Below are 16,380 nucleotides of genomic sequence, written 5' to 3'. Positions count from 1 at the left end.
TCTCCCGGATCAACTAGGAATACCAAAGGAGACCACCCGGACCGAAACAAGACAGGACTAGAATGACCACAGAAACCCAGTAAATCACCCGTGAGTACAAACACGCGTGGCTGGTGACAGAGAGGAGAGAGGGGCCTAAGGAGAGATTAAGTGACTGCTAACAGTTCGACAGTTTGTCAGTGGAGACACCACCTCCAGTCTGCTCCACCAACAAGGGGACAGCTGAAGGGAGGAAAGGACTCCCCAGAGACTCACCAAGTGCAACTCTGAGTCTCCATTGCTACTACCCTCAGAATCTGGAGCAGCAACAGGGAGGGACACCAGGGGATAGAGATCTAACCGAGAAACTCAGAAGAAGACCTATACCTTGGTGGCATAGCTGAGGGGCTGTGAAAGTCTCTTTGCATAACCACTAGATTATCTCTGCCACACCCTGCTTTATCTCTTGGTCAGGAGTCAGTGATTAAGCTAAGAAGCCTATTGATAGTTTAAAAGCCCTCAGGCTCCCATAGCCTACAGGGGGAAAAAAAAAGGCTTTTACACCACTGAGCTCCAACTCAGGGATTGAAAAAACTGTTAACTTATATAAAATGGTTAAAACAACAAGAAAAAATATTGGAGACTTGAACCAGGACAAGAGTCCAGCTAAAAGTCCTCCAGAGGGTGAAGCACAAAACAACGAGTTCAACATCCAAACATTAGCCAAGGAAATAATAACAGGAGTGAGTAAAGAATTTGAAAAAATTGTAATCAGAAATGCAGGAAAAACAAATGAGAATATGGAAGAAAATTCTAATAATCTCATGGTTATTAGAGAACTGAAAGCTGAAATCGCTGAGCTAAGAAGGCAACTAGCTGAACAAGCTAAAACAGTATCAGAGCAGGGCAACAAAATAGATGAACTCCAGAAAGCAGTAGAGGGCAGAGAGAATAGAATCAATGAGGCTGAAGACAGAATTAGCAAGATTGAGGATGAATTAGAGACAACTAAAAAAGAAGTAAGAGATCTCAAAAAGAGATTAAGAGATGCTGAAAACAACAACAGAGTCCTATGGGATGACTTCAAAAGAAACAATATACGCATTATTGGCTTACCAGAGGAAGAAAGAGAAGGGGAGGAAGAAAGCATTCTCCAGGCCATAATAGCTGAAAATTTCTCTAGTCTAGACAACACCAAAGACATAAAGATTCAAGAAGCCCAGAGGGTCCCAAACAGAATTAACCCAGACCTAAAGACACCAAGACATGTCATACTTAGATTGGAAAGGAATAAGGATAAAGAAAGGATCCTCAAGGCTGCAAGAGAAAAACAAAGAGTCACCTACAAAGGAAAACCCATAAGATTAGCAGCAGACTTCTCCATACAAACACTACAGGCCAGAAGAGAATGGCAAGATATCTAGCGAGTGCTCAATGAGAAAGGCTTTCAGCCAAGAATACTATATCCTGCTAGATTGTCATTCAGACTAGATGGAAGCATCAAAACCTTCTCAGACAAGCAACAGTTGAAGGAAGCAACCATCACCAAGCCTGCCCTGAAAGAAGTTCTGAAAGGTCTCCTATAAATAGTCAGACCACCACAAATAGGACATATATCAAAACACTCTAAAACTCTACAAGAATGGCGTTAAAATATCTTCAATCTTTGATATCAATAAATGTCAATGGCCTGAATTCACCTATTAAAAGACACAGAGTAGGAAGATGGATCAGAAAACACAACCCAACAATATGTTGTCTACAGGAAACTCACCTAACGCAACAAGACAAACACAGACTTAAAGTGAAAGGATGGAAAACTATCATTCAAGCCAATGGCCCACAAAAAAGGGCAGGAACAGCTATTCTCATATCTGACATGATAGACTTTAAAATAGATAAGATTAAAAAAGATAGGAATGGACACTACTTAATGCTCAGAGGATCAATCAAGAGGACTTAACAATTATTAATATCTATGCACCCAATGAGAAGCCATCTAAATACATCAAACTTCTACTGAAAGAGCTACAGCAATATATTAACAGTAACACAATCATAGTGGGGGACTTCAACACCCCACTATCTCAACTTGACAGATCATCCAGGAAGAAAATCAGTAAAGACATAAGGGAGCTAAATGAAGAGATAGATAAACTAGAACTATTGGACATTTTCAGAGTCATTCATCCCAAGAAACTGGAATACACATTTTACTCAAGTCCACATGGATCATTCTCAAGGATAGACCATATGTTAGGCCACAAAGACAGCATCAGCCTATTCAAGAGCACTGAAATCATCCCAAGCATCTTCTCAGACCACAGTGGAATTAAACTAACACTTAACAATCAACAAAAGATTAGTAACAGTCCCAAAATGTGGAAGCTCAACAGTACACTTCTTAACAACTTCTGGGTCAAAGAGGAAATCAAGGAGAATGGGAACACAGAACTCTGCTGGTGGGAACAGTGTGGAATAGTTTCCCTGTTATCTTGTAATTTTGTAAACATTAAATCACAAATAAAAATAAATATAATTCCAAAAAATATATATATATATATTTATTTATATATTTATTCCCTTTTGTTGCCCTTGTTTTATTGTTGTAGTATTATTATTGTTGTTGTTGTTATTGATGTTGTCCTTGGACAGGACAGAGAGAAATGGAGAGAGGAGGGGAAGACAGAGAGGGGGAGAGAAAGACAGACACCTGCAGACCTGCTTCACCGCCTGTGAAGCGACTCCCTTGCAGGTGGGGAGCCGGGGGCTCGAACCGGGATCCTTGCTCCGGTCCTTGCGCTTGGCGCCACGTGCGCTTAACCCGCTGTACCACTGCCCAACTCCCAGCTTAGAGGGGTTTCTAACTTGCCCACACATCTAGGGAGCCTTGGCTCTCGGATTTGAATGCATGTGGGATGGCTCTAGAGAATAAGGAGCATGTCCTCAGTCTCTACACCCTTCCGTCTCTCACCGGAGAAGTGTTGTTTCTTGTTGTTTGTTTTACCAGAGAACTGCTCAGCTCTGGTTATGGCGGTGCTGGGGGTTGAACACAGGACCTCAGAATCGCGGGCAATCTGTGCCACCACTATGTCATCTCCCCTGCCACGGACTCACCTTTCTGGATCCCAGGGATGCGCGTGGTGTTGAATATCTTCTCATACTGCGCAGAGCACAGGGGCCGCATTCCCATCAGCAGGGTCTGAGGAGACGATGGGCTGGGGGGACCTGCCTTCCAGGGCCACCCCCCCATACACACCTCTCCATCCCCTGCAAACTGCATTCCTTTTAGTTAGTTACTTAGTTTTACCTCCAAGGTTATCGCTGGGTGCCTGCACTACAAATCCACTGCTCCTGGAGGCCACTTCCCCCCCATTTTCGTTAGCCTTGACTGCATCCCTCTTACCGGCAGAATCTCCTGACGGTTCAGGCGGTGGCGGTACAGAAGGAGGGCGTGCACGGCATTGCCCGCTCGGGCAGCTTGCAGGGGTGTGGGGGTGACATACAGGAAGTCCTGGGTGTCCGTGGGGGAAAGAGAGAAACACATGGGGGTGAGGCCAGCACTGACCGTCCAGCACGCGTCCTGATCCCCTAGAGGGTAAGTGATTCAGATGGCTGCCCCCAGACACCACCTGCTACCCATCCCCAACGAGAGAGCACCAGGAGCTAAGAGCCCCACCCCCTCACCAGCCAACCTCCCCTTCTCACCATCATGTAATAATTGCTGTTCACCATCAGTGAGTTCCGGGAACGCAGGTACACGAATTCCTCCCACCAGTCACTGACCTGAATGTGGGGGTAGAAAGACACTCAGCTGGGGTGCCTGGGGCCAAAGGCTGGGGGGAGGGGCCGTGGCGGGGTGAGGCCCCCCCAACACCTTGCTGGGTCAAACAGGAAAGTCTGGAGCTTGATGTTGGAGTCCATCACGAGTGAAGGCCAGAGTGGGGCCGGGTAAAAAAAAAAAAAAAGATAAACCATTAACCCCTCAATAAAGAAATTAAAAAAGAGAGAGAGATAGACACCTGCAGCCCTACTTCGCCACTTGCAAAGCCTTCCCCCTGCAGGTGGGGACCAAGGGCTGGAGCCCAGTGCATTGTAACATGTGCGCTCAACCAAGTGCACCACCAGCCAGCCCTTATCTCCACCACCTGGCCCCCAGGTGTCTACTTCTCTCCCTCTCTAACTCCCTCTACTCTCAGTCTCTCTCTCTCTCTATCCAATAATATCTATATATGAAACTAGCATAGTGGGAGTCGGGCGGTAGTGCAGCAGGTTAAGCGCACGCGGCACGAAGCGCAAGGACCAGCGTAAGAGTCTCGGTTCGAGCCCCCGGCTCCCCACCTGCAGGGGAGTCGCTTCACAGGCGGTGAAGCAGGTCTGCAGGTGTCTGTCTTTCTCTCCCCCTCTCTGTCTTCCCCTCCTCTCTCCATTTCTCTCTGTCTTATGCAATGACAACAACAATAAAACAACAATGGCAACAAAAGAGAATAAATAAATGAATGAATATAAAAAAACAAGGGCAACAAAAAGGAAAAGAAATAAATATAAATTAAAAGAAAAGAGAAACTAGCATAGTTCAGCTGGCAGAACAGAGGACTTCTATGTCTGAGGTTCTTGGCTCCATCTCAGGAGGAAAAGGGAGGTGGACGTTTGAAAAAATTAGGGAAGGGAGTGCCCCAGGAAGTGGTGCAGCAGAGAAAGCATTGGACTCTCAAGCAGGAAGTCACAAGTTCAATCCCCAGCATTGTGTGTGCCACAGTGATGCTCTGGTTCTCTCTCCCTCTCTCACCTCCTCATTGATGAATAAATAAACTGAAGAAGGAAGAGGAAGAGGAAGAAGAGGAATAGAGTGGAAAAGAGAAGAGAATTAGGGGATGGAGTGCCCCTAGGAGGGGGCACAGTGTTGGTCTCTCAAGCATGGGGTCACTCCCAGGTGTCACACATGCCAGAGTGATCCTCTCAGTCTCTCTCACACATAAATAAACAAATAACTAGGAGTGGGGACGCACAAGCTTGTCTGTTTCTGTTTTCCACGGGGGTTATCGCTGGGGCTCCAGACCAGCAGTAGAAATCCACTGCTCCCAGGGGGGGCACTCTCCTCCCCTTCTTTCTTCACTGTTTTTCTTTGACAACTCAGAGAAAAATTGAGAGAGAAGGGTACACAGAGAGGGAGAGAGAAAGACACCTGCAGACCCACTTCCCCGCTCACTGGCGTCCCCCCTGCATGTGAAGGATGGGCAGGGCTCGAACCCGGATCCTTGGGCAAGGGGATATGTGGGCTTAACCGGGTGCGCCACCACGCGGCCCCCGGAAAACACATTCCTTATATGCCGAGGGCCCGAGTTCAAGCCCTGGCACCACCGCAAATGACAAAGCAGTGCTCTAGCTGCGCTCACACACACACACACACCACCCAGAAATGAAAACAACAACAACAAATAGGAAAAGGCATTGGGGACGGGGGCGGGGCCAGAATGACTGGCATGGGCGGGGCTAGAATGCGGGCGCCTGCCCGCTGCTCCAATCACCGCAGAGCCTGGCCCTGGGGGCGTGTCTGGGGGCGGGGCGTGGGCGCCGGCTTGGCCGCAGGCTGGGGGCACTCACGTAATTGGACGCCCACCAGGACTTGAGCCGCAGGTGCCACTGCAGCAGCGCCGCCTGCAGCCTCAGGAAGTCCTGCGCCAGGCCGCACAGCCCGCGGAAGTCCTCGTCGCAGAGCACCGGCCGCACAGACTCCAGGTACTGACGGCGAGGCAGCAAGAGCTGGGAGGTCAAGCCCCCCTCCCGCAGCCCTCCGGCCGCCTCCGCCCAGCCCGGGGTGCGAGGCCCACCTTGCGCACCGTGTCCTGCACCGAGGGCACCGGCTGGCGAGGCAGGGAGCGCTGGTAGCTGAAGAGCCCGGGGTGGCGCCCCGAGAAGATGCGGACCAGGGCCTGGAAGAGGCAGGAGTCGGGGGGCTGAACACATGAGGGGGGCAGACATCCCACAGAGAAAATTGGACAGAGACCCAGAGAGAGGGGGACAGAGTCCCAGAGAGAGAGGGGGACAGAGAACCAGAGAGAGAGGGGGACAGAGACCCAGGGAGAGAGGGGGACAGAGACCCAGGGAGAGAGGGGGACAGAGACCCAGGGAGAGAGGGGGACAGAGACCCAGAGAGAGAGGGGGACAGAGACCCAGAGAGAGGGGGACAGAGACCCAGAGAGAGAGAGGGACAGAGACCCAGAGAGAGAGGGGGACAGAGACCCAGAGAGAGAGGGGGACAGAGACCCAGAGAGAGAGGGGGACAGAGACCCAGAGAGAGAGGGGGACAGAGACCCAGAGAGAGAGAGGGACAGAGACCCAGAGAGAGAGAGGGACAGAGACCCAGAGAGAGAGAGGGACAGAGACCCAGAGAGAGAGAGGGGGACAGAGACCCAGAGAGAGAGAGGGGGACAGAGACCCAGAGAGAGAGAGGGACAGAGACCCAGAGAGAGAGAGGGACAGAGACCCAGAGAGAGAGAGGGGGACAGAGACCCAGAGAGAGAGAGGGACAGAGACCCAGAGAGAGAGAGGGACAGAGACCCAGAGAGAGAGAGGGGGACAGAGACCCAGAGAGAGAGAGGGACAGAGACCCAGAGAGAGAGAGGGACAGAGACCCAGAGAGAGAGAGGGGGACAGAGACCCAGAGAGAGAGAGGGGGACAGAGACCCAGAGAGAGAGGGGGACAGAGACCCAGAGAGAGAGGGGGACAGAGAACCAGAGAGAGAGAGGGACAGAGACCCAGAGAGAGAGGGACAGAGACCCAGAGAGAGAGAGGGACAGAGACCCAGAGAGAGAGGGGGACAGAGACCCAGAGAAAGGGGGACAGAAACACAGAGAGAGAAGGGGACAGAGACCCAGAGAGAGGGGGACAGAGACCCAGAGAGAGAGGGGGACAGAGACCCAGAGAGAGAGGGACAGAGACCCAGAGAGAGAGAGGGACAGAGACCCAGAGAGAGAGGGGGACAGAGACCCAGAGAAAGGGGGACAGAAACACAGAGAGAGAAGGGGACAGAGACCCAGAGAGAGAGGGGGACAGAGTCCCAGGAAGAGAGACCCAGAGAGGAAGGGGAACAGAGACCAGAGAGAGATAGATACCCAGGGGGGCAGAGACCCAGAGAGGAAGGACAGAGACCCAGGGAGGGGCTCAGAGAGACGGGGCAGAGAAGCCCAAAGCCGCTCACATACCAGCCAGGTCTTGGTGGCTGAGGACATGGCTCTGGGGGACTCGAGGATCCAGCCGTGGTAAGACAGGAGCAGCCTCAGGGCCACGTGGAGCGTGAAGACCAGGGCTCCCCACAGACACGAAGCAAACAGCGCAGCTGCCAGGAGCCCCCGTAGCCGGTGGTGCTGCCCACCACTGGGGGAGAGAAAGGCTGGGTGGGCCTAGGCCCCTCTGCCTCAGAACCCCCTCCCCTCCGGCCCACCCAGCCTGTCCTTCTTAACTTTCTCTGACCCTGATCTTCTGACTTCAGAGGTAGCTCTTACACGACCCGTTAGCTATACTCAGCCTCCCCATTCTTCAACGTTGCTTTACCTTGAATTTCTTTCTTTTTTCTTTCTCTCTTTTCTTTTTTAAATATTTTATTTATTTACTAATAAGAAAGATAGGAGGAGAGAGAGAAAGAACCAGATAACACTCTGGTCCATGTGCTGCTGGGGATTGAACTCGGGACCTCATACTTGAGAGTCCAGTGCTTTCTCCACTGCGCCACCTCCCAGACCACTCTTTTTTCTTTCTCAGTGTCACTGCCACTTTACAGGGGCATCTGATCGTACTGCTTGTGTTCCCTGTCACAGGAGTATATTTCCCCAGGAGAGGTGTCACACAGTCACCCTCCACCATGCTGTCCCCCTCCTCCCCACCACAGAACTCAGATCCCTGGGCTGGGACTGGGGGGCAGGGGGGGGGGGGCGCGAACCAGCATCATGGCTCTACAAGACTCTTTTTAAAATTATTTATTTATTTATTTATTTATTCCCTTTTGTTGTCCTTGTTTTATTGTTGTTATTATTGTTGTTGTTATTGATGTTGTTCGTTGTTGGATAGGACAGAGAGAAATGGAGAGAGGAGGGGAAGACAGAGAGGGGGAGAGAAAGACAGACACCTGCAGACCTGCTTCACCGCCTGGGAAGCGACTCCCCTGCAGGTGGGGAGCCGGGGGCTTGAACCGGAATCCTTACACCGATCCTTGCGCTGTGTGCTAACTGTATGTAACCCGCTGCGCTACCGCCCGACTCCCTGAAAAAGATTCTTATGCCTGAGGTTCCTGGTCCCAGGCGCCACAAACACCGAAGTGGTGCTCTGGTTTCTATTTCTCCTCTTGCCTCTGCTGCGGTTAGAGGCTGGCGCAGGGCGCACCTACTTGAGCCCACGTGTTACCCCATGGGGACGCAGGTACAAGCCCCCATCCCCACTGCAGGGATGAAAGCTTCATGAGTGGCGAAGCAGGGCTGCAGGTGTCTCTCCCCCTATCTCCCTCTTCCCATTTAATTTGTCTCTATGCGATAAAGAAATATAAATAGAGCGGGCAGGTGTTGACGCATCTGGTAGAACGCACATATTACAGTGCACAGGGACCAGGGTCTGAGCCCCGGGTCCCCACCTGCAGGGGGAACGCTTTGCAAGTGGTGAAGCAGGGCTGCAGCTGACCGCCCGACTCCCCTTTTTCCCTTTCTATCACTCCTTCCCTCTTGATTTTTGCTTGTCTCTATCCAATAAATAAATGTGATTAAAAAATAAGAAACGGGATCTGGGCGGTAGCGCAGCGGGTTAAGCGCAGGTGGCGCAAAGCACAAGGACCGGCTTTAAGGATCTCGGTTCAAGCCCCCGGCTCCCCACCTGCAGGGGAGTCGCTTCCCAGGCGTTGAAGCAGGTCTGCAGGTGTCTGTCTTTCTCTCTCCCTCTCTGTCTGCCCCTCCTCTCTCCATTTCTCTGTTCTGTCAAGTAAATTAATAATAATGTCGGGAGTAGTCGGGCGCTAGCACCGCTGGTTAAGCGCATGTATATGCGGGTGGGTGGACCAGGGGTTTGAACCTGGGTCCTTGTGCACTATAATGTGTGTGTTTAACCAGGTGCGCCACTACCTGGCCCCTATCTGGACGCTTTCTTTTTTTTACTTTATTCTTTTATTATTTTAATTTATTTATTTATTCCCATTGCCCTTGTTGTTTTATTGTTGTTATTATTGTTGTGGTTATTGATGTCGTCGTTGTTGGATAGGACAGAGAGAAATGCAGAGGGGAGGGGAAGACAGAGAGGGGGAGAGAAAGACAGACACCTGCAGACCTGCTTCACCGCCTGGGAAGTGACTCCCCTGCAGGTGGGGAGCCGGGGCTCGAACTGGGATTCTCTCGCTGGTCCTTGTGCTTTGTGCCACGTGCGCTTAACCCGCTGCTCCCGCCCGACTCCCTCTGGGCGCTTTCTAGCTTGTTCACACGCCTCCAAGCAGGGAGGTGGCAGGATGGAAAATACAGAGACAGAGGGTGGGACTCAAGATATCACCGCCTCTGTAGTGACAATGCTCTTACCTTTTTTCTTTTTATTCATTTGTTGTTGTTGTTGTTGTTGCCACCAGAGTCATTGCTGGGGCTCAGTGCCGGCACTACAAGTCCACCACTCCCGGTGGCCTTTTGTTTTTGTTTTAATAGGACAGAGAGAAATAGAGAGAGAAGGGGGAGATGAAAAAGGAGGAGAAAAGGAGACACCTGCAGACCTGCGTCACCACTTGTGAATCTTGCCCCCTGCAGGTGGGGACTGGGGCCTCAAACCTGTATCCTTGAGCGTGGTGATACGTACACTTAACCAGGGGCGTCACCACCCGGCCCCTGATCAGACTAGACCTCCAAGGTGACCTTGTATCAGCAGGCATAGCACACCAATGGAGACATTTACTGGGGGCTCACCAGTCTGGCAGTGACTCTTTGATCTTCTCCATCAGGCCCAGGGAAGGATCCAGCTGGAGGAACCAGGCAAGCTGGATGGCACCGAAGAGGAACAGCCAGCTGAGGGGACTGGCGGGGAACACGCCGGTGAGGAAGTCATTCTGTGAGGAGAAAAAGGTCCTTCAAACACTCCGTCCTTCTCTGAGCACTGCTCAGAGTCCCCAGTGTGGGCTGAGTCCTGAGCTGGGTGCTCAAGACCCTGTGGGGAACAGAGATGAAGTCTGGAATGAAGTGATTCTTGTCGGCACACCAATCAAGTGCACACACCACCATGCAGAAAGACCAGGGTTCGAGCCCCCAGTCCCCACCAGCAGGGGGGAAGCTTCAGGAGCGGTGGAGCAGTGACACAGGTGTCTCTTTTACTCTCTCTGTCTCCATTAGAAAGAAAACTTTAGCTACCAGAAGTGATGCAGACACCAAGTCTCTGTGACAGATAATGTTGGTGGTCAAGATAAAAAGCACTGGGCGCAGGGTAGACAGCACAATGATTATGCAAGGAGACTCATGCCTGAGGCTCTAAAGTCTCAGGTTCAGTCCCCCACACCACAAACCAGAGCTGAGCAGTTCTCTGGTGAAAAAATAAATAAAGGGAGTCAGGTGGTAGCGCAGCGGGTTAAGCGCACATGGTGCAAAGCACAAGGACCGGCAGAAGGATCCTGGTTCGAGCCCCCCGACTCCCCACCTGCAGGGGAGTCGCTTCACAGGCGGTGAAGCAGGTCTGCAGGTGTCTGTCTTTCTCTCCCCCTCTCTGTCTTCCCCTCCTCTCTCCATTTCTCTCTGTCCTAGCCAACAACAATGACATCAATAATAACTACAACAATAAAACAACAAGGGCAACAAAAGGGAAAATAAATAAATATAAAAAATTGTAATTTAAAAAATTTTTCAAAAGAAGTAAATAAATAGGGAATCAGGCGATAGCGCAGCGGGTTAAGCACACGTGGTGCAAAGCGCAAGGACCGGCATAAGGATCCCGGTTCGAGCCCTGGCTCCCCACCTGCAAGGGAATCACTTAACAGGCAGTGAAGCAGGTCTGCAGGAGTCTGTCTTTCCCTCCCCCCGTCTCCCTTCCTCTCTCCATTTCTCTCTCCCATCCAAGGACAGCAACAACAACAACGACAATAACCACAATGATAAAAAAAAAAAAAAAAAAAAGGCAACAAAAGGGGAAACAATGGTCTCCAGGAGCAGTGGATTCATGGTGCAGGAACCGAGCCCCGGCAATAACTCTGGAAGCAATAAATAATAAATAAATAATGTCTCTCTTTCTTCCCCTCCCCCATCTTCCTCTCTATTTCTCTCTGTCCTATCCAACAGCAACAACAGCAATGGCAACAATAACAATAATAACAACAGGGGCAAGAAAATGGGAAAAAATAAGCTCCAGGAGCAGTGGATTCATAGTGCAGGCAACAAACCCCAGAGATAACCCAGAAGGCAAAATATATATATTAGGGCTGGAGAGACTGTGTAATGGTTCTGCAAAGAGACTTTCATGCCTGAGGCTCTGAGGTCCCAGGTTCAATCCCCAGCAGCACCAGAAGCCAGAACTCAGCAGTGCTTGGTGTCTCACACACACACACACACACACACACACACACACACACACACACACTCTCTCTCTCTCTCTCTGATTCTCTCTCTCTAAAAATATAATAAATAAAATATTTTACAAATACATTAAGGCTGGGAAACAGCATAGTGGTTATGCAAAAAGATTTTCATGCCTGCCTGAGGCACCAAAGGTCCCAGGTTCAATCGCCAGCACCACCATATATATGCCAGAGCTGAGCGTTTTGGGGGGAAATAATAATAATGAATTGGGGCCAGGTGGTGGCGCACCTGGTTGAGCGCACATGTTACAGCGCACAAGGACCCAGGTTCCAGCCCCCGATCCCCACCTACAGGGAGAAAGCTTCACAAGTGGTGAAGCAGGGCTGCAGGTGTCTGTCTCTCTCCCCTATCACCTCCTTCCCTCTCAGTTTGTCACTATCCAACAAATAAAGATTTAATAAGAACAATAATATGGAATAAATATTGAATTAAATTAATTGAGGGCGAGAGACTAAGAAGGAGACAGAGACAGATGCCAGGCTGTGGTTCCGCTGCTCATGAAGCTTCCCTCCTGCAGGTCTCCAGGGATCCTGAGTCCTGGCCACCCTACCGAGAGAGCCACCCCCTGCCCCATGTGCTGCTGAGGAGGCGCGTGTCTTCTGCTGCCACGCAGGCTGAGCTCGGCCCAGCCGGCAAGAGGTCCTGCGGCAGCGCCTGGGCCGAAGGGTGAAGAGGCTCTCTGAGGGCTTGGAGGGTTGGGTACCTGACCCCGACAGCAGACGCGTCTCTTCAAAAATGACACCTGCAGCTGGTACAGGTTCAGGAGCTGATCCTGGACCCCGGCCTTCTCCTCACTGAGTGATGGCTCCCCGCTCCCTCCTCCCTGCCTGCTTTATTGGGGTCACCATCCACCATACTCTACATTAAAAAAAAAGATGGGGGCAGGGGGCCAGGCGGTAGCGCAGTAGGTTAAGTGCACACGACGCTAAGCTCAAGGACCAGCGTTAAGGATCCCGGTTCAAGCCCCCGGCTCCCCACCTGCAGGGGAGTCGCTTCACAAGCGGTGAAGCAGGTCTGCAGGTGTCTGTCTTTCTCTCCCCCTCCCTGTCTTCCCCTCCTCTCTCCATTTCTCCTATCCAACAACGATAGCAATAACACAACAATAATAACAACAACAACAACAAGGGCAACAAAAGGGGGAAAAAATAGCCTCCAGGAGCAGTGGATTTGTAGTGCAGGCACCGAGCCCCAGCAATAACCCTGGAGACAAAAAAAAAAAGATGGGGGTGGCTAGCATAATGGTTATGCAAAGAGACTGTCAGGCTTGAGACTCCAAAGTCCCAGGTTCAATTCCCTACACCACCATAAGCCAAAACTGAGCAGTGCTCTGGGAAAACAAATACTTGTTTGTTTGTTTAGCCGCCCAGGAGCTGGCAGGTGGCTAGAGCACTGAACTCTCAAACATGAGGTGCCAGGCCTTATCCCCAGTACTGGGTCTGCCAGAATGATGCAGATTCTCCCTCACAACTAAATAAGAGACCTGGGGGTAGCACACCCAGCAGAGCATATCTGTTACAATGCTCAAGGACCCGGGTTCAAGGCCCCCTGCCCTGCACCTGCAGGGGGAAAGCTTCCCGAGCGATGAAGCTGCAGGTGTCTCTCCTTCTCTCCCCCACCCCCTTCCTCTCAGTTTCTCTCAGTCTCCTTTATCCAATAAATACGTAAGATTTTTTTTTTTCCTCCAGGGATCCTCAGTGCCTGCACCATGAATCCACTGCTGCTAGAGGCTATTTTTTCCATTTTGTTGCCCTTGTTGATAAGATATTTTTAAATAGTGGTCCAGGAAGTGGTGCAGTGGATAAAGCACTGGACTCTCAAGCATGAAGACCTGAGTTCAATCCCTGGCAGCACATGTACCAGAGTGATGTCTGATTCTTTCTCTCTCTCCTTCTATCTTTCTCATTAATAAATATTTTAATATATATTTTTAAATAATCAATAAAAATAAGTAAATAAATCTTTAAAGAAAATGTTTTCTTAATTTGTTTATTTATTTCCTTTTGTTGCCCTTGTTTTATTGTTGTAGTTATTATTGTTGTTATTGACGTCACCGTTGTTGGATAGGACAGAGAGAAATGGAGAGAAAAGGGGGAGAGAAAGACAGACACCTGCAGACCTGCTTCACCATCTGTGAGGCGACTCCCCTGCAGATGGGGAGCCGGGGGCTCGAACCGGGATCCTTACTCCAGTCCATGCACTTTGTGCCACCTGCGCTTAACCCGCTGCACTACCGCCGGGACTCCCAGAAAATATTTTCTTAGCGAGAGAAAGGCCAGAGAAGCAGAGCATCTGTCTGGTACCTGTGATGCCTGGATGGACCTCAGGACCTCTTGTGCCCTGCCCCCCAGCCTGCCTCCTCCAGGGGCCATGTGTCCCCTGCAGGCACTGACTATCCTGTCTTCTGCCTCCATCTGATCTGATCACAAGCTCCGGGACAGCAGGAATCTGCCTGTCCTGCTCCTTGCTGTGTCTGTTTCCCTGGTGCCACCAACAATGCCAGATCCAACAAGTGCTCCCAAGATCTTTGTAGGAGGAAGGTTTTTTGTTGTTGTTGTTGTTTGCTTCCAGGGTTATCGCTGGGGCTCGGCGCCTGCATTAGGAATCCACTACTCCTGAAGGCCATTTTTTCCATTTTGTTGCCTTTGCTGTTGCACTTGTAGTTGTTATTGTTGTCATAGCTGTTGTTGTTGGATAGGACAGAGAAATCGAGAGAGAAGGGGAAGACAGAAAGAGAGATAGACACCTGCAGACCTGCTTCACCGCTTGCAAAGCGACTCTCCTGCAGGTGAGAAGCTGAGGGGCTTGAACCCGGATCCTTACACCGGCACTTGCGCTGTGCACCATGTGCGTGTAATGGCTGCGCTACTGCCCAGCTCCTGGCTTTTTTTTTTTTTAATCTTTAATTATTGGATAGAGACAGTCAGAAATTAAGAGGGAAGGGGGACATAGGGGGAGAGACAACTGCAGCCCTAATTCGCCACTTGTGAAGCTCTTCCTTTGCAGGTGAGGAATGGGGCTCAAGCCTGGGTCTTCACACATTGTAACGTGAGCGATCAATCAGTTGCACCACCACCTGCCCCCCCCTTTTCCTGATAGAAAGGCTTTTGTAGGTGGTAGTGCAGGTTAAGCGCACGTGGCGCAAAGCACAAGGACAGGCGGGAGGATCCTGGTTCGAGCCCCCGGCCCCCCACCTGCAGGGGAGTCGCTTCACAGGTGGTGAAGCAGGTCTGCAGGTGTCTGTCTGTCTCTCCCCCTCTCTGTCTGCCCCTCCTCTCTCCATTTCTCTCTGTCCTATCCAACAACGATGACATCAACAATAACTACAACAATAAAAACAAAAGCAACAAAAAGGAAATTAGAAAAAAAAAGTCTTTTGTCTCCCCAAGATGTTGATCAGGTCCAAAGGGAAGCACTGTGTTTATGACCTGGAGTGGGAGGGAGGGGCTTGGCTTCAGGAGTGTAGAGAAAGGGGAGGCGGGTGGGTGGGTGGCCAGGACGTGGGTGCAGGGGCAGAGCAGGGGGTCCCAGTTGGTACACCTGGACTAACAGACAAACGAAAGGCTTCATATTTATTGTCATTACCAGAGCCCTGCTCAGCGCGGGCTGATGGTGGTGCTGGGGATTGAACCTGAGACCCAGGAGCCTCCCGCCATCGAGTCTGTCTGCATAATTTCCCCACCTTGAAATGAGTGTCTTTAAGGTGTCTTGGACGAGGACATGCCCAGGTAGGGCGGTGTGAGGGTCTCAGGGGTGGGTCCTGCTCACCCAGAACCTGGAGAGGTGCCGTTGCCAGGAGCGCAGCCCCGAGAGGCAGATGTCCCGCAGCACCGGGGCGCTGAGCAGCACGTCCGCCCCGTCCGGGCTCAGCGAGGACGGGAACCCCGCGGCCTGGCGCGCCTCAGCCATGGCGCCGGAGTCCTGGGGGGTGGACAGGGGTCATCCCCGGGCCCCTCCTCCCAGACCCCAGACACCCAATTCCTGAGCACCCCGAGGTGCATATAAGGGTCCTGGCCGGGTGGTGCATCAGTTGGGGGGCTCTGAACGGCCGGAGAGAAGGGGGGAGGTGGAGGGAGCGCACGCTGGCCTGGCCGCCCCCCGGGCTGCGCTGAAGATGGGGTGCTTGCATTCGCCCCAGGCCCCTCTGAAAGGAGCACCTGCAGGACGTTGGCCGGGTGCACCCCACTTCGGCTTCCCGTCCGGAGGCGGGGGTGCAGGGGTGCAGGGGGGATGGGGGCGCGGTGCACAGACGCGTTTGCTCGGGGGGGTGCGGGGGGGCAGGATGGAGGCCGCACGCCCAGCGCCCCACGAGCGGGCCCCCCGCCCCCCAGCATACTCACCGCGCTCGGAGCCCGGAGACCAGCCCGATGCACCTGCCCCGGGGACCCCCCAGCCTAGAGCGCGGACACCCCCGCCCGCCACTCGCACCCGGGCAACCCGGGGGCCAGAACCCCACGATTGAGCCGATGGGCCTCCGGGGCTCCTGCCCGCGCCCAACCCCCCCACCATCCGGGAACCCCGCTTTCTGTCTGGCGGGTGTCAGGCGGGGTATTGGAGCCCCGGCTTTGTCCCCGCCCCTTGCAATCTCCGCCCCGCCCCGCCCGCCCGCACCCCCATCCCGACGTCCGGGTCCCGTCCCCAACCTCCGCTGGACCCCTGCCTCCATCCTGGCCATTCCGCCTCTTTGTCTGCAGCGACGGGACAGCCGGGCTGGGGGCTGGGAGGCAGAGCCTGAACCGCGCTGACTACTTGAGCCGTGTCCTTTTTTTTTTTTTTTAAGATTTATTTATTCAGGCGAAAGACAGGAGAAAGAACCAGACATCACTC

General features: G+C 52.2%; 1 protein-coding gene across 4 annotated transcripts in view; it reads right to left on the bottom strand.

Moving 5' to 3' along the window:
- Positions 1 to 16,109, bottom strand: part of CPT1C (carnitine palmitoyltransferase 1C) — a 30,846-nt gene extending 14,737 nt beyond the window's left edge. The window contains exons 1-9 of one of the 4 annotated variants that reach the window (XM_060174406.1): positions 15,982 to 16,109; positions 15,322 to 15,474; positions 9,904 to 10,043; positions 7,186 to 7,357; positions 5,811 to 5,912; positions 5,584 to 5,721; positions 3,688 to 3,765; positions 3,386 to 3,493; positions 3,097 to 3,181 (exon numbers count right to left, since the gene is read on the bottom strand). In XM_060174406.1, the coding sequence (XP_060030389.1) occupies positions 3,097 to 3,181; positions 3,386 to 3,493; positions 3,688 to 3,765; positions 5,584 to 5,721; positions 5,811 to 5,912; positions 7,186 to 7,357; positions 9,904 to 10,043; positions 15,322 to 15,474; positions 15,982 to 16,062 (1,057 nt within the window). In that variant the 5' untranslated portion in view covers positions 16,063 to 16,109. Of the gene's footprint in view, positions 1 to 3,096; positions 3,182 to 3,385; positions 3,494 to 3,687; positions 3,766 to 5,583; positions 5,722 to 5,810; positions 5,913 to 7,185; positions 7,358 to 9,903; positions 10,044 to 15,321; positions 15,475 to 15,893 lie in introns of all 4 variants that reach the window. The other 3 variants (XM_060174379.1, XM_007531339.3, XM_060174398.1) reach the window with 3 other exon arrangements.
- Between the last annotated feature and the right edge of the window lie 271 nt (positions 16,110 to 16,380).

This window comes from Erinaceus europaeus, chromosome 2 (genome assembly GCF_950295315.1).
Source record: "Erinaceus europaeus chromosome 2, mEriEur2.1, whole genome shotgun sequence".
NCBI classification, from domain to species: Eukaryota; Metazoa; Chordata; class Mammalia; order Eulipotyphla; family Erinaceidae; genus Erinaceus; species Erinaceus europaeus.
Note: the sequence above shows the minus strand (reverse complement) of the source record. Positions and strands in the feature narration are given on the sequence as shown.